The sequence below is a fragment of the Perna viridis genome, chromosome 6, assembly GCF_037379345.1.
Source record: "Perna viridis isolate PV_CMFRI_1.1 ecotype Kerala chromosome 6, ASM3737934v1, whole genome shotgun sequence".
NCBI classification, from domain to species: domain Eukaryota; kingdom Metazoa; phylum Mollusca; class Bivalvia; order Mytilida; family Mytilidae; genus Perna; species Perna viridis.
This window is the reverse complement of record NC_142450.1, coordinates 32963007-32986507: the sequence shown is the minus strand read 5'-3', so window position 1 is coordinate 32986507 and position 23501 is coordinate 32963007. Positions and strand designations below refer to the sequence as shown.

Here is a 23501-nt window from a genome sequence, read left to right as displayed (position 1 = left end):
TCGTTTGTCCTGGGAATTCACAGTGAAACTTTGAAAATTACTTTTTTAACATGTAAAGTAATGGAAACATTAGAAGTGGTTAGTGAGACCTTAGGTCTAAATATTCAATTATCTCCCTTAGGACAAAATATTTGATTATTTCCTTTATTTACAACAGTATTCGGTCCTTATATAAAATGTGTTTTTTGTCTCTTTTTGTTTTTTTCAAAAGATTCAAAATGAATCAATATAAATTTCATATTGTAAGTTTATTTAAACATACATGCACAGTGTATATTACTCATAAACATTTGCACCTCAAATATTTTATTTTCCTTTTTCTGACAACTGAAAGATAAGTTGTTTGTTGCACACCATAGGGAGATGGGATTTAGAATTAAAACTCAATAGAAGTTCATCTTCAAATATCCATTTCATTTTTTTCTTGCATCCAATTATTGTCTGTGCTCAAATGTACACTTTCCTAAAACTCTTACACTCAAATGTCTTTCACATCTTTTCAAAATGCACTCAAATATCCATCTTCCCTAGTGTCAATAATTTGAAAATTTCGACACCAGGCAATATATTCTGATAAATGGTAAAGTATTTCTGTTAAGATAGTTTCTATTTATCATTAAATGTACCAATATTACCTAGCATTCCATTCCACTGATTTATATCTTATGTGGGTTATATGTTAAAGATTCAGTTAGCAAACACACTCAAATTTATGCTTGATAACAAGGAGTTGATTAACTTTTTAAATGTGTGCATGTATATACATGTGTTGAAACAAAAACATTGTGTTCACACAACACATCTGTAATATTGCACAAGTAAACAAAAATTAACTTAGAGCAAAAAAAACAAGTATTAATACCAGCAATTGTGATGATTTGTGATTTTAATTTCAAAAACAGTAAAAATTGTGAAAAAAAAAAAAACTGACAATGAACAATGAACATTTTGACACATCTAGCACAACTATGCCATCCAAAAAATTAAACAGCAAACAAAATGCTTTGCTTTGTTTTCTTTAAGAAGGTATGTTAGCACTGTTTGATATAGATCATGTAAAACTCTTGTAAACAGGTTCTTTTTTGTTCCCATGATTTCTCAGATTGCTACATCTGATAAGATTTAACATTCAGGAAAAAAGTTGAGTATAGAATAGACATGTTGGCTGCAGACAGATAAACACTACTTTTTGCCATTGCAGATGAAAGATTTCTCCCAATATAAATCATAGGTTGAAAGCTTTGTATGATAATTTTAAAAAATTATCAAAAGAGTCATTTATAGAACAGTAATGAGTTATGACAAAACTTATGATCTGAAGTAAACTCAGTACTTAAGCTGAACTATGAATTCATTCCTATGTTTAAAAGTGATTAAAATAGCTTAAAGTTTGGATGAAGAGTCATCGACATAAAGCTCTGTAAACAAACAATTCTTTTAAAAGCCTAGCTCTGTCTTTAGACTGCTATTGGTCATGGCATAGTTGTGCATGCTCGATATACCTTAAAATGAAGCGTGTTGAAACGGTCATCAGCTTTAACCATGTGCTTACTCCACCTCAAGCACAAATTCTGATCAGAAAGCAGTTAGTAATGTTAATTTATGCAATGTTTAATTTAATAAAACATGGACAAAGCTAAAGTATAACCAAAAAAGGGCCACAAAGAAAAAAAAACACTACATGCTTCTCATTTCAATTCATAAATTTGATTCTTATAAAAACCCTGCAGCAAACCAAAGGAATGTTTCAACTTTCAATTTTATAACAAACTGTATTAAAGGAATTTTCTCAAGTTTGTGGGTCTGAAATTTCTTAACCAAGACACCCATCAGGCAAGTAGTTGATTTATTTCTTCATTCAGGTTTTCTACGTACATTTATAAAAAGACATCAGAGGAGAAAATTATTGTATTCTCTGGGAACATATAGATTGAATTAAACTCATTTTATTTTAGATATCTATACTACTTGACCTACAACTTAAATTTTCATTCTACTTTGAATTATAAAAAAAATGTATCAATTAATTCTAATTCACTTGAAACTAACTACATTGATGATATAATTTTGTACATTCTATGACAAAAGCTTATTTTGTTAAACAGATGTAGCAACTTGTATGTTGGTATCACTATAAATGAAATTATTTGCTAAGCTACAACTGTTAACTGTTACCTCATTGGCTGTTATAAGGGCCTGAATGTATATAATAAATTGGGATACAGTATAGCAAAATTGTACATTGGGAAATATATTAACAACTACATTTAAGAATTCACTATCAGTAAACCCCATATATGTTTATTATTTCTTTCTTTCAAAATAAGTTAATTATATACAAGTGTTTTCAAAGCTTGTTTACAGATTATTGACCATTTTTATAAACCCATATAAAATGCATCAAAAGCAATCATATATATTGCCAAAGTTACCTTGATGGGAGCAGGTCTGTGTCCATTCAGTGCCTGGGCATAATACTCCCTGGGATCCATTGTATCAAGGAAAACATGACCCTGCAAAATACATCTTATACTGATGTTTCGTTAAGACTTGGTCATTTTATCTAATTCTAGGATGACTAGATAACTGTGCTACCAGACTATACAACTGATTGTTGTATGACTGCGTCGCATTGTGCATGAAATCTGATTGGTCACCAATGGTGACATTTCTTACATTGTCCTCCAATTATAACTGGTGCTGTTACAGATAGATGATCTCTATAATTCTTGCAGTTGCTGAATGTCAAACGGTCAAATATTCTAAAGGAATCACAGAGAAAAAGATTTGAAAATGTGTGAGACTTGGATATCACAACATATCCACTTGCCTCATTTACTTTCACCATCAAAACAGACTTGCTGAAGCTCATTTGTTATGATGTTGAAACTGAATAACTTGATTTGACATGTTTTGATCTTTAACACTCATTTTGAAACCTATAATCAATAAATGAGAGTTTTACAAAGTTTGATTTAAGACAACTTATTACATACAGTTAAGTGTAGGAACTATGTATGTGTATCATGTCTCAAAAGTTGCATACAGCTGTACCAATCTCAAAATTATATGGGTGTACACAACTACCTTAACATGATTCAGGAACTTGTACCCACACATGTATGGAAATTATGTGATGTCAATCATGTTTTACTTAAAAGATGATAAACATATGCACTGATTGTTTTTACATACTGATATATCCAGAATCAAATTAACAGGGTTCGTTAAAGACCATTCATTACCAACAGATTGGTACACAGGTACTGGTTAATATTTTACCTTCTCGTTAACAAATTCTAAATACTGTTTATGTAACTCTCGTTTTCTACGATCTAATTCTGGCCAATCACTACTATCCATCACTTCAATTATCTTCTTTCGTAGCGGTTCATGCACCCTGTCATTCCACTTCTTATGAAGCATTTCCTTCTTTCGTAAATCCATCACATCTTTGTGACACACATAGTCATCTAAATCCTAGAAAAATAATGATAAGTACATATACAGTTAATTTAATTTTTTTCATTGCAAATTTCCAGTTTAATATAAGTGTTTTTTTATAATTGAAGGTCTGTATGAATCATGCTAATTTGGTATAAAAATTTTGAAATGAAAAACATTCACATATTCTTAATAGTTTGTTAAGAAAGCTTTGGGAATAGACAATAAGCTGCAGCCTGCCCAGTGGTGTCAGGACTTCCTCGTCATTCATTGAAGTCCTAAGGGTGGCCTAGAGCCGACATATTTAATCCCAGGTGGGTTGTTGTCTCTTTGACATATTCACCATATCCATTCTGGTTGTAAATATTTTTATAAAATGTTCCAGTAAAAGATATCTGTGGTGAAAGTTATGATAAGATGTACCGGAAAAATTAAATCATCTTCCCTTAAAAAAGCATATAATGTAATCAATTGATGTTTTTTCCTGCCACTTGAAGAAAATTAATATACAATATTTATATATAAGACCTTTGGTACATTTTTATCCTGTGAAGCATTCTTAAGCAACAACAATATATAATCTTTCAACCCATAAATCACTTCTACATGTTTTTTTATGAGGACAGCTACTTTATGATTCATTGAATTATGTACTTTATTTTGGTATTTTTCATGGTGTACAAGCGTACTTTCTTCATTACTACTCTACACTAATTTGGAGTTTACTGAGCATTTTAAACATAGTGAAAAAATGCCCCAATGTATATCATGGCACTATGAAGAATAAGCAAGTAAGTAAGTTATGAAATAAACAGATAATATAATTGATATCATAATTTTTTTTGGGGGGGTGGTCAATGCATCCATCTTGTTATCTACAATGTATATCTGAAAATTTTTTCCTCAGTGCTTCCTTATTCATAAATAAAAAATGACTGGTAATTTTTCTTGCCATTTCTGTGCTTTAAGCATTTTCATCTCCCTGTAGACTACCTGTCTATTTATGTAAAAGTGTTCAGTACATTGTTTCATATTTCCTACCTTCTAAAAGTAAAACATCACCAAGACCTTTTTTTAATTTTTCCAATGTTTAAAATCAGAGACTCAAAGACCTTACTACTCCAGATTAAAAATACCTTAACAAAAGTATTTTCAGCTTCCAGTAATGGGTTATATAACTTCCTGGCAGCTCTGGATTCTACGTCTGACTTCTCCTACAAATACACAGAGAAATTTCTTAATAAGAAGGTACTGTTACAGAGATACAAAAACAATAAAAAAAAACAACATATATTTGGCACTTTGCAGTCAGTTATTTGCACTTATTTAAAATTTGTTAAATACAATGGGAGAAGGTCCGGACAGAAAAAAGTACAATACATAATTAACAGATAATAGAATCATAATTGAGTGAAATCATCTCCAAATTTCTTTTCATTTCTTTTTCAGTTTCCCTAAGAATGTTCATAAATGCACAAATGTAGGGCAATACTAGATTATACTAATACTTATTACAGACACAAAATAAAGGAATACAAAAAGATCCTCCAATGGAAGGATAACCTATCATAGATATAGGTCAAATATACTGTATAACAAAAGGGACTAATGTTCATAGGCTATGGTAATAATTTACTATAATGATCTAACATATGTATAATTTGAAGGATTATACATTTTGGTTAAAATTATACAATAAAAAAGAAGTCACCAATTAGAGAAGTTATCATTAAAAGCAATTTTTATTTAGTTTATTTAGTTCTACAAGTTTAGTATCAGAAAGATATTTTTTGTTATGATAATGTTATTTTTTTCTGTTTGGTTTTGTTTCAAAAACAAAAATAGGGCATTAACGGAACATTTAGTAAAATGTTCAAATTGCCTAACTTGAATGAACCTTACGGTAACCTGTTCTTATACTACTTAACAAGTGTGCAAATGTTCCAAAAATAAAAATTATTTGTCCATTCACAAGTTATCATCTGGAAACCATTGGTGGACAGACAGACCGACCGACAGATAGACATGCAACTTTTCAGAGGGTATCACATAATATCTTGCCACTTTCTGTGGAAGGGTATAAAAATACAAAGTTTTAAATTTTAATATTTAGTTTTAAATTAGGAGACACCAGCAGATGGGATAAAAATAATCTATGACGAAAAGGATGTCTACTGGAACATGAGCACTAGTACTTGTTTCAAAAAGGCAACATCTGAGACAAAGGTACACACTACTTCCCCCAAATGTACACAAGTATACACTCATCACCATTCACCAGTAAAATCATTGTTTTACATTTGCAAAACTAAATCCTTACTTTGGTTTGTAATAAAGACTTAACAGCTGTCTCCATATTGACCCCACATGAACTTTTTGAAAAATGTATTTTTTATTCATACAAAGCTTCAACAAGTGGTTCAAGTTTAACTGATATTAAACTGAACTGAGGTAGTATAGAAAATGACAAGAGTTATAAAATGCTGTACCAAAAAGAATATCATGTCATGAATTAAGAAATGAAATGCAGTACTCATGAAGAATAGCAGGTATAGTCTGAGTTTCCTGTATATAATAATGCTGTGTAGTACATAGCTACGACTATGAGTGCTTTCTTGTAAGCCATTGAAAGATAAGTCAACATTCCATCACAGAAACCTGGGTACATCAAATCAAATGGACAAATGATGATACATTTAAATCATGATGTCTTTGAAATCACTTGTTCTAAAGGCATACTTTTAATAAATCGTTCATCAATTTTGAACAACTTTAATGGAAACATTTGAAACTTTAATTGAAAATTAATGAAATTATTAGTAAACAATTCCCATAAAACTACACTTTGAATAATAAAACTACTTTTAAAAGATTTGGTAAAAAATGCGCTTTCAAAATTTTGCATTTGCCTTTGAATACATGTAGGTGTATCATGTTTCTGTGAAACAGTGGTTGACAGTAAACAAGGCCAGTAATATTAATACCTGTTTTTCTACCCAAGCTTGTGGTATTGAAAATAACTGTAAACAAAACATGCAATACATGTACAACATTAAATACAGACATGCAGTTATAAAAAAAAACAGAAATTCAAGTGTAAATGAGCACTGCTCATGCAGTTTAAAAATGAAAAATGGACATGCAATAAACAAGCTTTATCTTTGCTCTACCAGGGAAATTTTGGAAAAGATAGGTTAGAAAATAGAAATACACTGATGTTATAAGAAATTTAGAAGTAGAAGACAAAATACATAGTAATTTTGTTTTTAACGATATGATTTTCCACACTCATGTAGTTCCATTTCAGATTTTGCAAAAACGACAATGAATCAGAGTCTACATTTTTTTATCATATGAGTTCTACATTTGATACATATTAATCAAAGCACCAGTTTCCAGTAGGCTGTTAATTAGGTCAAACAGACTATACAATTTTCCATATACATTTATCTGCATACATGTATCAGAAAATCACTTACACAAGAAACCCTAATCCAAATACAAGTAAATACTATTTAATGTATATTATTAGGAGTGCCTCTTCCCAAGCTTCCTCCAGTCCAGTAGAGCATTGTTAAATTATCAAAATAAAAGTAACATATAACAGGTTGTGTTATATATATATAAATGTAGACATACCCTGTCATATTTGTTGGGGGTCTAGGAATATAAGATACATGTACATGTACAAAACACCTACTTATATAAACTCACAATGTACATTGAAGGAGACACCTATGATACATATATAACACAGTCAATAGTGAAGTTATTTTTCAAATTATCTCCTTACAAATTACAATGTCAATCACAAAATTCTCGCTTCAAACAAATTTCGACAATATTACATGCATTTTATGTTAACTAGTGCCATGAACTAAAGTACTTATCAATTATAGTTTTAATTATTTCATTGCTTTATTACTAATACAGAAACCTTTATAAAAGTCCTTTTTTTTTGTTGTCATTTTTTTATCATCATTACCTAAATTCTAAAACTGAATTGATACTAGTCAGTAGAGCAATGAAAAAAACATTTGCGGTCTAAAATACTTCATGTACTTCAGTATATATTTCACTCAAAGTATATAAGCTATAAATAGATAAATAGAGAGCTACAGTACTGTAAATATATGTATGTATAAAAATAGAAGCTATACTGTATACCATGCATAATGCAAAAATAAGGTGTAATTTGAAGATTAAAACAAAACTTAGCATGATTTTGAGTGAAGACAGAGAAAAACTTGTACAGATAAGAATAACCACTTTTATAATGTAAAAACTTATGATTCCACATATTTCTACTTACATTAATTAAGAATTGACCAGTTCTTTGTAAAAAAAAAAAACTTGATTTGAACATAAGAGTGAGCACACTCTATTTTAATCCACTCATTTAACCTATATTTGTTAAAAAAAATGTCAAACATGATACGATTCTGTAATATAAACTCATGAATGTTAGTACCTGAAGACCTTTAACAGCCTTTTCATTCAACCAATCTTGGACTTTTCCAGACTGTCCAGGTAAACTCTTTGAATCACCACTGCCTGGCTTGGCATTGGCTGGTGTAGAGTATGGCCGCTTTGAGGACCTTTTTCTTTGCACAAAAGATTTATTCATCATCTAAATAGAAAAACTAACTAAATTATTGTTCGTCCTTTTTTTCAAAACTACCAAATCATTTTTAATTAGGAAAATATTTAAGTAGTTGGGAAAATGTGAATTAATGAAGTAAATGTACATGTATAAATTCTTAAATTTGTAGCTAAGTTATGAGTACACAAATGATAATGGTTAACATGAAAAAGTCAAGTCATAAATAATTGAATTTTGTACAAAAGCATGATATTCAAATCAGAAAATAATTTACTTCTTTTTTTAATTTTTAGCCATTTTGTGGACAAATTGGGAAATTTTAAGCTACTGTAAACAACCTTATATTGAGATATTTATAGGCATCCAATATCACTGTAACTACATGTAGAACATGAACTGTCATCAGGATCACACAAAAATGTATTAGGTTAAAACATGTAGTAAAAAGTGATAAAACAATTGCTGTTTCCTATTTTAATTAACTTATGCCTATTTTTTGTGAAATTGTTGACTATTGTACAAAAGTACATTCTTACTTAACTATATAGAAACTTTTCCTGGACCTACAGTCATATCTAGTTTTGACCAACACAATGTAGATGTTAAATTATAGCCAAAACATATTCACCATCATGTTGCATTAACAGTTTTGATGACTTAAAAATTTTAATGGAAGTCTTTTAACTATTGGAAAAAAATTTCTTCAGCATACACCAAATAAGGGTTTCCTCTGGGTTGAATATTTTTTGTACCGACCCTTGAACCAAATTATGTTCACATTACTGACATTGGAATATGGATCACTAATGGGACTATAGCTACCTATGCATATGTTCAACTGAAATATACAATTGTACAGAACATCAAATTTGTGCACCAGTCATGTTTTGTAGCCAAAAAAAAAAAAAAAAAAGGTTTAACATCCTATTGCAGATATTTCATGCATTTCAGGACAAGAATTGACCAAATAAACAGACAATCCTTAGTACTAGTCCAACACACTGAGGTGGATCATTATTGTGCTACATGTAGCAACTCACAGAAGCAATAGTCCACAGTTAGGCATGTCACCCATTTTTCTGACTTCAAGCCAACCAGTTGTCACTTTATCCCCTTATACAACGTGCTTGGCGGAGACAGAGTGACTACTAATTTTTAAGTTTTTGGTGTGACCAACGTGTGGCTGGGGACTGAACCAACAAACTCCCACCCCTCATTTCTACACCTAATTTTCAAACAACCCTCCTATGTCAAGCACCCAAAACATCATAGAGAATTCAAATGCAGAAAATAACTGGTGGTCTCACTGTTCTTGCTCAGACATTCCTCTTTTCATAACAGGCACAAAAATTCTTTTTGGCATTTGTTGTCTGAATCTATTTTCTGAGTGGTAGGCAAAAGCTTTGTATGCTGAATCCCAAAGGTGCAAAATGGCATCATAGGACCTAAGAGATAAAGTGACTTTCAAACCCACAATATCATCGACAAACAAGTGCTGAACAACTCAAAGTATTTTGAAGTGCCACCTAACAAAACATAACAACATTTTAACTCCTTCTATGTAAAAACCCTAATCAAGTGGAATCATTTGATAACACCACAGTAAACTCCACCAGCATAGAGAACTTCAAATCCAGACTCAATGGCAACCACTAAACCAGTTGCTCTCTCTCCCCATCGAGAAAAAGCCAGATTTGAATTCTCTGACAGAACAAATAGACACAAATGGGATTTTGAGAGGGCACCTTTCTTTAACTTTAACTTAACTAATTCCTACAACATACATCATAAGCATGTAAAGCTCGCTCTTAAATGTAATTCGTCTGAAAAATACTTCATACTGATACTTGAGAAACTTTAGTCCAGGTAAAACACTACATCAGGGTAAAGTGAAGCTTAAGAATTATTAATAATGCAAGCTAGACAAAATATTTAAAAGAAAGACATCTATGATATTTTTAAAAAAAAAACTACATTTTGTACTTCTGGATGCAAGGATCTTGACAAAACCCTGCAATCTATACTGAACATGGTCAGGAACAGTTCTTGTCATCTCCCACTTATTACTTATCAAAAATTCTTAAACAAACTTGGCAAAATGAAAAATGGCATGAAGTCTAATTTGTTGAAAAGGGATCCTGTTACTATGATACTTTTGTTTGGACTTTGCAAAAAGTGACTGTCCTTACAGAGAAAATTCATCATTTCCTTCAACCAAACAAATAAAAAAAATATAGGTTAAGATTACGTTTCAGTGAAAATAAATTTATCTTTTCTGATAGTTTTCAATTTAAAGAAGTGAATATCATGTTTATAAAAACTTTGGGAAACACTTGGATGTACGTATGTGTATCTCCGCTGTTCCACTGTGGCTGTTGTCAAGAACCTAACCCGCCTCGGAAAAAAATATAACTCTGATTGTATTATCAAAATCTAAGCATAGCTTTTCTAAGATAACAAAGGCAATCATTTTCTTGTTTGGAATTTGCAGATGTTGTCTGAATTTTGTTTATGTCACATGATATGTGTAAAATATTCCCACCATCCGTGGAGAACTATAATATTTCCGGTATCTGTACAATTTTATCTGACAGGCCAAAACTGAAGAAATGGATGTTGCTAGAGATGCCCTTAAGGGATGAAAAAGTAAAGTATTGCAAAGTGCTATAAAGTTATTGACCATTTTGAGAGCGAGGGCAAAGGGGGATATGGGCTTGAATTTTTTGGGGAAAAAATTGTTCAAGTAATTCATTTATTGAAAAAAAAACTCCTCCATTAATTAACACAACAGATTTTCAAATAGAAATATTAATTTAGCTTGCTGCTTAAATAAAAATAAAAACATTGCACTTGCGAAGCAAATATTTTCATCTGGGCTGATACCCCCCCTTTTTGTAATGTCCTTTATTATTTTAACGAGTCTCGCACAGACGGTACAAGTATGGTAAAGCTCACAGTGCTCGCTGATTTAGGCAATGCCTACCCCATATTATCAATTTGTAAATCAAACTGCAATAAATTTAATGACTGATTTTTTATGTTATGAAAATATTCAAAGTTATTTTTTCTGGTCAAACAGTAGCGAGTAGCAAGACAAACCATTGTAGTTATATGATCCTGGCTGTCTATCATCAATTCTTCTATTGCATCGTTATTATGGATCTGTAGCTGCCCTCCTGGCTGTTTCACACAAAGGAGGGACGACATGGTGTTGCAAAACACCTGTCTTGGTCACAAAAGAGGTTGAATCTGACCAGAAAGCTTCAAAATACAAAGAGACTGATGTTGAACATCCAGTCGGTGTCCGCCATTTTTGTAAACAATTTGACGTCACATGGTGATATGTTTATAAGATAAGTTTTTGATCTTTAATGCACTTTTACTAACCAGAAAGATGTTTGGGCACAACTTAAATCAATTTAAACTGATCAAATCCATCTAACCTGCTCAATAACAGTGCAAAAAGTAGATTCTGTATGCTGACATCTCCTTGACGACGCGAAAGAGTCCGAAGAGGGGGAGATAACACGTTTGCATCCAGTTTAGTTGAAATGGTAAACTATGATTTTGTCTATGTATTTTACTGATAACGTGAATGAAAGCATGAGATATTACATCATGAAGAGAACCAATCTATATTGGAATTGAAAAATACAGTATATTGTGGCTAGAAATACTGAATACTCAATATAAATTACAAAATAAGAACATGTAAAGTCGTCCCATATGTCCACTTCGTCCCATATTTTTCGGACTTCTTGTATACAATGTACATTAAAAACGGACATGTATATTCACTGTATACATATACATGCATTTTAATATTTTCATTTGTCCTTCAAGAAACTTCACAAGAAAATTTCCTTAATAGTTCACACTATTTGTAGATTTGCTACAATCCTCTTTAAAATGTTTTCTTTTAAAACTTGATGTATGCCACCGGTTCATGAGGTTTAGTTTGTGATAAAAAAATACGCTATACAAATGAAAGTGGGTTCAGAGGAGTATGTTTCATACAAGCCTGGTGATCATGCAAAAGGCACATACTAGTCCAATGGTTATATTAGTAGCTGTTGGCTAAAAAAACTCTACATATCTTATGTTAAATTTTGTAATTGTTGATTTCTACATGCACCTGTATTCACCAATTGCACAATTAAATGAAATTTACTGGTACCTTTTTGGATAAACTCCTCAAACACATATTTTATTTCTTCCAATTCCATGCTTTGTAATAAATTTTCAATTTTTAGTCCTTGTTTTGTTTTTCAATGGGATAAAATTACTATTTTCTTGTGTCATTGAATTCAATCACATGAAATGTTCATCAAAAGAAGAATAATAACAGCCAATAAAATCAACATAACAATCAACACTGAAATTGTTCCCTCATTCAAAGACGATTCCGTACCCAAATGTTATCAGGGCTTATCATTTTCAAAAATCATACCTGATGTTTGTGTGTTATTTTTTAATGAAGTATGTTGAACTTAAGCTGCATTTACAAACATAATCTTGTTTTCTAATCATGCTAAATGCTATACATGTGTAAATAAAGTTTACAACAAAATTACTGAACACTAATCAGATCCATAATCAAGTCAAGTCCAAAACAAAATCAGGCAAAATAGATGCTGTGAAAGTAATTTTATTCGTGGTACCAATTTTCCTGAATTAGGGAAGAAACACAGATTCGTGGATTCTTAATTTCATGGTTTTGAGGTATTCAGTATACACATCAATGGAAATCTTCTTGATATTGGTAACCAATTTTCATGGTTTGGCCTACCCTTGAAAACTGTGAAAATTGGTACCCCCAAGAACAATAGTACTTTCACAGTATTACGCCACCAGAGCAGTTGGTATTGCAATGGTCCTGACTTTGTACAGGCATTTCAAATGAAATGATGGGTTAAATCTAGGTTTTACAACCTGCTAAACATCCCTCTTCCATTGCGACATGAATGTATACTGGTGGTGGTGATTAAATAGCATTTGCATGCTATTGCTTCATAATTGGTAACATCAGCACAAAGATCAATTTCCAAAAAAAAAATCATTACTCATTATTTCTGAAGACACCAAGTATTTTTCAACTGAAAAAAACAGAAGATATCCTAAAAAGAATTTGGTAAGAGTCCTTTCGAGACCCATTTTTTTTTACCCCTGTTTCAGGAGTCTGTTACACAGTTATTTATGGTGTTCAAGGAAATCTGAATAGTTATTACTTGCTCTAGTATAGCAATGTATGTACAGAGGCATGCCAAAAGTATAGACCAATTGCATATTAGCCATTTACCTTATATTAATTGGAAGCTGGTTTATGGTTTTGATACCATAAAAACAGAAGAATTTGGAACTTGACATGAATACATGAAGACCAGTTAAAAATATGTCTAAAGAACACCCCAACATAAAAGATATCTCTAAAAAATTCTTAATAGTAATAAATTCAAATTTCTGTTCCGTTTGATCCTATTGGCTCTTCTCCAATCTTACACCAGTTGACTTCAGAGTTCAGAGAAATAGAAACCCATAATAGTTTGCCATTAGAAAGAAAGATGTTAAAATCTGTTTATTTGTTGACATTTTTCTTCCGTTTGATTGAAAAATAATTTTTAATTCATGTACTTTCTTTTTATTCTTCTGTCTTTAAAATATAGATTAATGACAGAGTCAGAGACCACATTAACTTGGCACTATATTTGAAAATGTTTATTGAGTAGCATAGTACATAAACATGTAGTTCCACTCAATCACCTAATGTTGTAAGTAAAAAGAATGCCAAGTTTGGCATTTGAGCAAGTATTTTATCATAAATATACAATTTGTTTTGCTAGGATATTGATTCACAAATGTAGTTGAAGGTTATATATAGGAAGTGCTAATGTACTTATGTTTTTAAAAGTAATTAAAGGGAAATAATCTGTAAATTGTAAACATTAAGAGCTTTTATATCTTATCTTTAAGACTTCAACATTTATAAATTTTGATTTGATAGTGTAAATATGAAATATGGGAGGTGAAAGTTTTTTAGATTCTTCGTGGGTTTTTTTAACTTTCTAGGTTTTTTTATCTTTAAATCTACAAATGTATTAAACATCAATTAAGGAGAATATTGCCTGCAGATGTTTTGCAGGTAGAGGCTTCTCTTTTGTTCTTATACAGACAAGAATAATAGGAAGACCTTCAAAAGGCCCCTACAGGGTATCAAGGGTTTGAAATGAATTTGATTTTTTATCATATGCTATCAGTTTCTTAATTCATAGATATTTGCTCAGTAAGATTACTTGGCATTAATTGTCAAGTTTTACTTTAAGAGCTGCCAAATGTAACTTGAACTTTGTACATGGCTGTTGCGCTTCCTTTTCATGATATTTTATGCTTTTTTTTTCTTGTGATTTTTAAAAGATGCTTGCATTGACTTAATTTTGTGACCTATTTAGTTATTGGATTAGAGTGTAGTACTGTAATATACGTTAAAAATGGGAGACATAGATATAAAAAAGAATCCTCAATTCCAAGTGTCGGGACTTCCAGTAAGTAGAATTTGATTGGTGCATGTATAACTAATCATGTTTGTTGAATATTATAATATCAACTATGATTGCTGCATGTAATTCTAATCATGTTTTTGATTGAAAATTATAATATCAAATGTGATTGCTGCATGTAATGCTAATCATGTTTGTAATTGAAAACTCTAACATCAATCACTATTGCTGCATGTAAATCTAATCATGTTTTTGATTGAAAACTCTAACATCAATCACTATTGCTGAATGTAAAATTATCTAATCATGTTTTGCAATTGAACCTTTAATTATTACCAATATCTCCAACCATAATAGAGAATAAGCTTAGCAAGGGCCAATGCTTTTAAAAAGTCATTTGATGAAGATGTCCAATATGGTCAAAACATTTAAATTTCACTCTTTAGGTTGGACTTATATGAGTAGCTCACGTGTATTCCTTTTATAAATTTTCCTGCATGTTGTTGAAATCATAATTGCAGTTAAAATATAAATCAACCTTTGTTACTGCATGTCTTGTTAAAAAAAAATGCATGTGTTGTGTATGAATATTGTGCCTGATATGCAGCATGTATAGACTTAGAATATGTACTTATTAATCAGATTGGATTTTCTGGTCATGTGATCAATTATTTCATTAGAGTTTGTCTGATTACTGTTTATTTATTATCATGTTGATTTTTGCTGCATTGAAGAAGTTTTTATGAGGATTTTAAGGTATTAATATTCAAGTCCACATTTCTTTACATGAAAATTTAAGATAAATACTTTACTAATCAGTACATGTACATGTTTTGATGAAGTTAAAACAGTTTCAGCAAAGCATGTAAATTTTGCTGTTTTGGGTTTTCCTAACGTGTAGGAATGAAATCAATAATTGATTTTAAATAATATGAGATGCGTTTTATTCAATGATTGGATATAAGCATGTTGATAGTAGGGAACTGTTTGAATTAAAACACTATTACTAGTAACTGAAGTTGTCTTAACAGTGTTATCTCCCTTCCCACCAATGCTAGCTTCCTTATATGTTTCCAAATGATGAAATCTGTATAGATAAATTGATGAAATAAAAAAAAGACACACCAAGCTATCACAGCACTCTCTATGGTTTTTTAAAAATATGTAAAAATTGCGTTTCAACTGTTGAATTGAATACTTGCTGAAAATTTGAAAAGGGGTGTCTTCTAGCTATTCCAACATTTTAAAAATATATATTCTGGATATTCATACATGCAGAGAACAATGGATGTTGTTTTAGTAATTATAATAGCCCCACATTTCTCTAAAACACATTATAATTTTGCTAATAAAATGTTTAAATCCAATGTTGAATCCCAAATTTACCTGTAAAATTAATTAGGCAATAATTACTAAAACAACAAAACCTACTAAAACAACATCCATTGTTCTCTGCATGTAGGAATATCCAGAATATATATTTTTAAAATGTTGGAATAGCTAGAAGACACCAAATCAAAAAGACAGTCAAGTAGATTGGTCTTATCAAACTACAAAATGGCCTTTTGTTGAATACAGTGTTGTGAAATTAATGTAGTATGAAATTAATTTTGGATTACCATTTTCAAAAATAATTTATATTATTGGACCAGAAATGTGCATAAATGACCCTACCTCTTTGCTTCTGCATATGAGTTGTTTTTAGTCATGCATTGCTTTCATATTCAAATAATCCCCCCCCCCCCCACCAAAAAAAAAAAAACAACAAAAAACCAAAAAAAACCAACAAAGAAAAACGTTTTTTTTTCACTTACATTCCAGACAATTTTTTATTCGTAACAAACATATAATTTTTTAGCAACGAATGAATAAATGTGTCCTTTTGCAGTTAAAGCTTTGTGTTCTTACTAGCCATGAATCATCAAACCTTTTCTTTGTAATTTTCATATATTTCTCCCCTCCACATAACATTAAATTCTGCCCCCTTCAAAGTTTAAGCCAACTTACCTCATGGTGATATTATCTGTGTTGTAAAACAAATTTTATCTGCCAACAAAAAAAAGAACAATATCATTCTCTTGAGATAGAATTGCCAAAACTTCACAATATACTATTTTGATTAAAACTTTTACAAGGCCTTTTCCTTACTTATCATGTTTGCTTAGCCAACTTCAGGGTTTTTTAATGTCATTTATCAAAAATCAAACATAAGTTCTGACAAGAGTCCTTTTATTTTTCTATAACTTTACCTTTTCCTTTTGAAATTGAAGTAAAATTTAAAATCCCATTAATCTGCAATTGTTAACAGAAGTCCAAACTAAATAGAATCTAAATGAAATATTTTCATGTTCAATCCTACTTATTCAGTTGCCCAGGCATAAAACTAAAGTGAACAGTATAGGAATTGAATTGTTGTTACACAACGAAAACAAAAGTTTTCCACATATATAAGTTTCAAAGGATTTTCAATTTTCAATGATTTAAAACAAAGAGAGGGATTAAGTATCCAATCTGTGAAAATTAATTGGGTTGGAATTTAAGAAGACATTTTTTCCGGATCAGAAGAATTGAAAAGTTAATATGGAAGGTGCAGCCTCGCATGGAAGTGCCATTGCTGACATGCTGGTAATTTTGTGTAGAAAATTTAAAGGGGTACATAAAGGTAACATTTTAAAGGGAAAATAACTAGCTACAGCTCGATGGTGGATCAGTGACATTCAAAGGTTGCAAAATATAATCAATATAACAATATTCTGACTGAAGTTCCTAGTTTGTCTTTTAGGTACAATCTTCAGAGAAAGCTTTTTCATAGATAAGTAAACAAATTATGTTATTGTAGTCATTAATTTAATCTTTATTTTTTCTTGAATCTTGTGTGATTATCTTAAGTGTACTGTTTCATACTGAGAAAGTCATTCTCATTTTGTCCAGTAATGGATTTCACAAAAAAATGATTGTAAGTACATCTTAACTTTTAAACATCAACCATTGGTCTACAGGTGAATATTCATGGATTGATGCTATGTTGATAAAAGCCATTGTAAGGAGGATATAACCAGAAAGAATATGATTTATTATTTTAAGATACTCACAGTAAGAAGGAGATGATGAAAACTTAAGGTTCATCCAAAGAAAGAATTGATGAAAATTGATTCTCTTTTAGTAACATTGAGTTTAAATTATATCTCCTCTCGGTATGATAAAATTTGTATTTTTAAATCTGTGACCTTTAGTAACTTTTTTGGCGGAAGGAGAATTAATTTCTTCCATGAAATATATAGAGAACTAGGAAAACTTTAAATTGAAGGAAATCTTGCAGAAATTTGATCAATGCCAAGTGGTTAAATGTGGTTAAATGTTACATGCATATTTAACCACTGGCTTAGAATTGGAGGAAGTATTTTCTTAATCTAAACATCTTTGTATTTTGGTGAATCCGTTTCATACTCCACATTTGTTTAATTTTTTATAGAAACTTTTCATGGGGCTACGGCCACATGTAATATCTCCTTTAGCACTAGACCCAGTATTTACAAGTTTATCTAAGGTGTATGTCATTATTCAGTATCCATTGTTTAATATCATATGAGAAAGTTTTGTTACAATTCATTAAATTATCTAATTGAAATATCAATGATAAGTTTCATGTTTCTCTATTATTTGTAATTACTGAAGCTTTTAGTTATTGTTTATAGGGCAATGTGCATAGTTCTTTAGTGTTAAAATAAAAGGAAAGTTTGAAAGAAGCAATTTAGAATCTCTGAAGAAAATTTATTTTGGAATTATAGTTAAATTGTATCATAATGAATTTTACGAACTTATTCAGACCATTCAGTTTGGATATTATGGTAAGATGATATTCAAGGGATTGGTTTTGATTAAAAATAAAGTAGTAAAATATGTAACTGTAACTTTGATTTTTATCTGTTTTAGGCTTGTACCCAAGAATTTTTCTGAGGACACAAATTAAATGAAGGTTTTTTTATTTTGATTTCCCTCCTGGGACAGATTTCAGTCTTCTTCAGTTCTATGTGGGAAAATTGTAATTTTACATGATATTACCTGTAGTAATTGAATTCTTTGAACTCAAAATGTACAAATTATGAAATTATGGTACCAGCTTTACTTGTTATTAAGCAATTTGTCCTTGTAAACAGTTGGTGAATTTTAACTATAATGATTTAGAATGCTGATCAAGACCTTGAACAGAAACAATACATTTGATATCCACCTTGTAGAAGCTGTTAGTGCTTTTACAGGATATTGGGAAATTAGTGCAAGGAATCGTTAAAATAAGGTCAACAAATCTGGATATTTTAGACACATTGTATAGATTTATTGAGCTTTTAAAACCAGGATTACAAATATCAGATAAAAATGTTAAAGTCTGGCACTTTGGCTAAATCCTAGTGTCTTTGATGATACTTTTGATTACTAAATTTGATACAAGTCTTAAGTGAATGAAATTTTGGACCTGTTTACTTGAATTATTATTCTGAATTCTATCATTATTGTGTTATGTTTATGCAGTTGCAGTCTCTGCGTTCTCTGGACTTGGTAAGACTTTTGTTTATTTCCCTCCCAAGGAAGAATGGTTATATGTTAATATTATACAGTTATTTTTTATAGTTATATTGTTTTAACATGTTGTTATTTTTTATATTTTGATTTTCTTGTTTTGCAGTTTCAGTACGAAGATTCATCAAAGTATACTATCAATCTTTTAATTCACATACTCATTTGAATTTTTAACTATAGAATGAATCCGATGTTTCATGTTTTCATTGATTTTTGGTCATTTATAGTGTATTACTAGTATTAAAAAGGCACATTACTCATTGTGTGGCCTGTCAATTTTTTTTACCTCTGAAAATGTCCTTAGCATGAAATGTAACATTTTGTCGATTTGATCGACACATGAAATGAATGTTGTTCTGGTTTAAGTGGGTATGTCTAACTTTAATTCGTAGGATGTAAAAAAATGTTTTTTCTCCATTCAAATAACAGGGTTTTTCAAAAAGAGTTTTTAATAGATAATGTAGTTATTGGTATTTGTTTAATTTGCTTAACTTTCCTGTCAAATACTAATAATACATTTTATAGGTATTCATTACTTCAACTTTCCATGATTTGTAATGATATAATTCTGTGAGTTTTATTACAAAGATTAATTCCATACCCATTTGCCATGGTTTCAACAGGTGTGTGGTAAAAGTACAAATGGTGTCAAATGATAAATCTGTTGATTGATTAACTTTCTGAACTCAATAATTTTTAGGATGCAGTTAAGATGAATCAGTTGCAGAACTTACTGCATGATGCTCTGATATCCACGGACCATGTACAGCATTGTGCAATTGTAAGAAGGAAAGATTGTGTTGTAAGGGCAAGTTCTGTTGGTTTCAATGTGAGTATATTTACAAGAATGAAATAGGTGGAAGTGATTATGCCATAAATAAAGAACAAACATTACCAGGTATTTCATAAGCAAGAAGGGGAAAGCCAATCTGGGTTCTATAAATGGTGGTCAACATTAACTGTAAAATACATGAACTAAGATCTGAAAGTAGGAAATATAAGATTAATGATGGTGGGCAACAACAGTTGAAGTAAAATCAGAATTTCAAAAGTCAAGAGACTATATACATTTTACCTAATATAGAGTACTGAGACAGAAACAACAAAATATATACAGGAACCAAGAGAAAATGCACAGTTTAAAAAGTAAATACGTCAAGTTCTTAGGTCTATCAAAATCTGGGAGCATTGGCAAGACAAACAGGTTAAGTATATGCATTTTTATGAACTAATTATAAAAAAATGAATTATATATTCATTATTTCTCTGAACCCCCATTAGAGGTGACGCTTATACCTCTCTGTTCCTTTAGAAGTTTGAGTCTTGTTTCTCTTTTTCCCCCATTAGACTCATGGCTTATACCTCTCTGTCCTCTGAGAGGTGCAAGTCTTTGTTTCTCTTTGTACTTCATTAGAATTGAGGCCTATACCTCTCTGTCCCCTGAGAGGTGTGAGTCTTGTTTTTCTTTGTACCCCAACAGACGTGTGGCTTATACCTCTCTGTCACCTGAGTGGTGTGAGTCTTGTTTTTTCTTTGTACCCCATTAGATGTGAGACTTATATCTCTCTATCCCCTGAGAGGTATGATCTGTTTTTTTTGTACCTCATTAGACTTGAGGCTTATACCTCTCTGTTCCCTGAGAAGTGTGAGTCTGGTTTTTCCTTTTACTCCAGTAGATGTGAGGCTTTTACCTGTCTGTCCCCTGAGAGGCATGAGTTTTGTTTTTCTTTTACCCTATTAGATGTGAAGCTTATACCTCTCTGTCCCCTGAGAGGTTTGAGTCTTGTTTCTCTTTGTACCCCATTAGATGTGTGGCTTATACCTCTCTATCCCCTGAGAGGTATGATGTGGTATTTTTTTGTACCCCATTAGACTTGAGGCTTATACCTCTCTGTCCCCTGAGAGGTGCAAGTCTTGTTTTCTTTTTACCCCATTAGATGTGAGGCTTATACCTCTTTGTCTCCTGAGAGGTTTGAGTCTTGTTTTTCTTTTACCCTATAAGATGTGAAGCTTATACCTCTCTGTCCCCTGAGAGGTTTGAGTCTTGTTTCTCTTTGTACCCCATATTGGACTTGATCACAGGCTGTTAATAGCTCTATAACAAATTATTTATTGATATTTCTCATTATATGTATGCATATTGAAATATAAGGCTGTTGAATATTTTTAGAAACTTTTCTTTCACAAGTTGAAGGAGTCAGCTTTGTTGGTGCTTTTGTCAAGGTAACTTCAATAGAAAGTGAAATATTACATACATTTTGTATCATTGAATTAAATTCAATTTATAATGAAAATTCAAATGAGGATTTTTTTTTTGTAGTTACACCAAGAACAAGTCCAGATTTTACTGGATGCCTTTAAGAATCCCCCACAGACCAGAGAAGAAGGAATTTACTTTGATGATAGACAGTACAAATGTGTCAGGGCAGATAAAAATTCTATATATGGCAAATGTGTAAGTGCATTACAATTTACAACATATGAAAATGAAGGATTACATGTGTATTCATATTTACAGCATATACAGATGAAGGAAATAATGATTAGTAACAATGATAATGATAATGAGCAGTACAGCAAATAAAAAAATCTTTTTTTCTACCTTTAGTTTACACGGTTTTTCCTCCATTTGCTGAGTCATCTCTTGTTATAAAATACTGATAACTTGTAATATCTTGTAATAAAATACTGATAACTTGTAAGTGGAAAAAGTTTCATTTTTTTTTTATTAAAAAATCATCATGCATTTTGCAGTTCATAAAGAATTGTTTATCTAAAATACATATGGTAGAGTCATATCAACAGAAGTGGCACATTTTTTCTTTGTTCAATACAAGATAAAACCTTGATTTAATTATAGATTATTCATTAGAGGCAATTAAGTAGCTGTCTTTGTAAGAATCATGCAAAATCTGGAAAATGTGATACACCCAAAAAAAAAGGCTGCATATTTTTATTTTTGTAATTAAGTTGTTTTATGGGTCTACACTATGAAATGAGTAATCACTCATTCAAATCTGCCTGCTCTTAGTAGATAATCAATATTGAAAATCCAGTAGATTCTATTGTATTTGAGCGTCATTTACAGAGTTATCTCCCTTAATTTTGAAATCTACAGTGCATTCTATATAATTTTTATCTTCTAAGAGCATGGGTTATATGAAAAACCACATGTTATTTTCTGTTTACTATGACATTTCAAACAAAATATCAAAAATAAAAATATGTAGGCTTTTTTACCCATGAATCACATTTTGCTGGAGTGCTACTTAATTACTCATTGTAGGATCCATATTTGGCTTCTTTAAAATAAAAAAAAACTTTAAAAGAACCGTGGGGACACTAGGATTAAGGATATTCTTTACCCCAGTAATTAGTATTTCTATGTCTGTCTGTTTGTCCATCCATCTGTTTTTCTGTCCACATATTTTTGAAGGAAGAGAAAGCTTCTGCTTTTTTTTAAAATGTAAATGATACCTATACTTCTTCTATTATAGGATAAGAGAGGGTTAATCTTAGTGAGAACACAGTCGATGTTACTGATAGCCACATACACAGAAAGTATGTACCCCAGTGTTTGTGTTGAGGCAGTAGAGAAATTAGGTGAGCTGATAGAAATGAGCAAAAATACAGTATTATTTCTGACATCTTTTTTAATTTTAGCATGTTTTTTTAAGTGAAAGTGTGTAGTGTCAAATTGTGCTAAAGTTTTGCAACTGTCAATTTAAATTTTAATTTCTCTTATCACTATTTTCCTCCACATTTACTCCACTGTGTTTCCACTAAAGTAATATCTGGTAAAATTGCTTCATTTCAAATTCTCTTCAATGACTTTTCTGTACATAAAAGAAATGTTATTAAATTATTGAATAATTTTATTCATATTGATAAGTAGATAGAAGAAGGAAACTATTCTTTTAAAACAGGTGACACCACTGTGTAGGGAGAAAACACTGTAACTCTACTTTTAAAAATGTGCTTCATCCCTGTTGTGAATACACTGTAAGAGAATCACATGAAAAACAGTATATACATGTATTCCACTTCCCTGTCATAGGTATTATCTTTAGGTAACTCCATAACTTATTGAAACCATATCATGATACACTTGTCATATTTCAGCTGATTATTTCAAAGAGAAAGGAAAGTGATGAAAGCTGTATGTTGATCTTGATTATGAAAAAAATGATGCAGTATATGTAATATACCAAAAGGACTGACCTGATTGGAAGATTCCACTGACATTCAAGCCTTTATGACACTGACTTATGTGAGGACTGGCTGATCTGAAAATTTATTTCGTCCAGACATTCCATTGTGATATTGTTTGTTTTTATATTTGATAAGTTATGCATTTATTAAATGAGTTATTGTCTTCAGGA

The 23501-nt window shown here is 30.9% G+C and overlaps 2 protein-coding genes across 19 annotated transcripts in view; one reads left to right on the top strand and one right to left on the bottom strand.

Annotated features, from left to right (window-relative positions):
* LOC148614617 (protein FAM228B-like) overlaps positions 1-16930 on the bottom strand; it is a 23331-nt gene extending 6401 nt beyond the window's left edge. The window contains exons 1-10 of one of the 13 annotated variants that reach the window (XM_088588825.1): positions 16791-16930; positions 16549-16587; positions 11147-11308; positions 7916-8074; positions 7084-7104; positions 6429-6464; positions 4581-4658; positions 3283-3480; positions 2433-2513; positions 1503-1571 (exon numbers count right to left, since the gene is read on the bottom strand). In XM_088588825.1, coding sequence (XP_088444951.1) covers positions 1503-1571; positions 2433-2513; positions 3283-3480; positions 4581-4658; positions 6429-6464; positions 7084-7104; positions 7916-8074; positions 11147-11254 — 750 coding nt within the window. In that variant the 5' untranslated portion in view covers positions 11255-11308; positions 16549-16587; positions 16791-16930. Of the gene's footprint in view, positions 1-1502; positions 1572-2175; positions 2197-2432; positions 2514-3282; positions 3481-4580; positions 4659-6428; positions 6465-7083; positions 7105-7915; positions 8075-11146; positions 11456-11490; positions 11559-16548; positions 16588-16790 lie in introns of those variants that run through there. The other 12 variants (XM_088588835.1, XM_088588826.1, XM_088588837.1 and 9 more) reach the window with 12 other exon arrangements.
* LOC148614616 (profilin-4-like) lies at positions 11468-23501 on the top strand. Of its 6 annotated transcripts, XM_088588838.1 has the most exons (7): positions 11468-11601; positions 14494-14586; positions 19072-19098; positions 19820-19948; positions 21440-21574; positions 22617-22722; positions 23242-23501. In XM_088588838.1, exons 2-7 carry the CDS (start codon positions 14533-14535, stop codon positions 23268-23270), a joined length of 480 nt encoding a protein of 159 aa, XP_088444964.1. In that variant the 5' UTR covers positions 11468-11601; positions 14494-14532; the 3' UTR covers positions 23271-23501. The 6 variants fall into 6 exon arrangements, with proteins under 6 accessions (XP_088444964.1, XP_088444965.1, XP_088444969.1 ...); XM_088588839.1 differs by lacking the exon at positions 19072-19098 and having other exon boundaries at positions 11469-11601; XM_088588842.1 differs by lacking the exon at positions 14494-14586 and having other exon boundaries at positions 11521-11601.

Coding starts and splice junctions, on each gene's coding strand:
- LOC148614616 (XM_088588838.1), top strand. CDS start 14,533: ATGGGAGACATAGATATAAAAAAGAATCCTCAATTCCAAGTGTCGGGA. Junction 21,575..22,616: donor ATTCTATATATGGCAAATGT/GTAAGTGCATTA, acceptor CTTCTATTATAG/GATAAGAGAGGGTTAATCTT. Junction 22,723..23,241: donor TGAGGCAGTAGAGAAATTAG/GTGAGCTGATAG, acceptor GTCATATTTCAG/CTGATTATTTCAAAGAGAAA.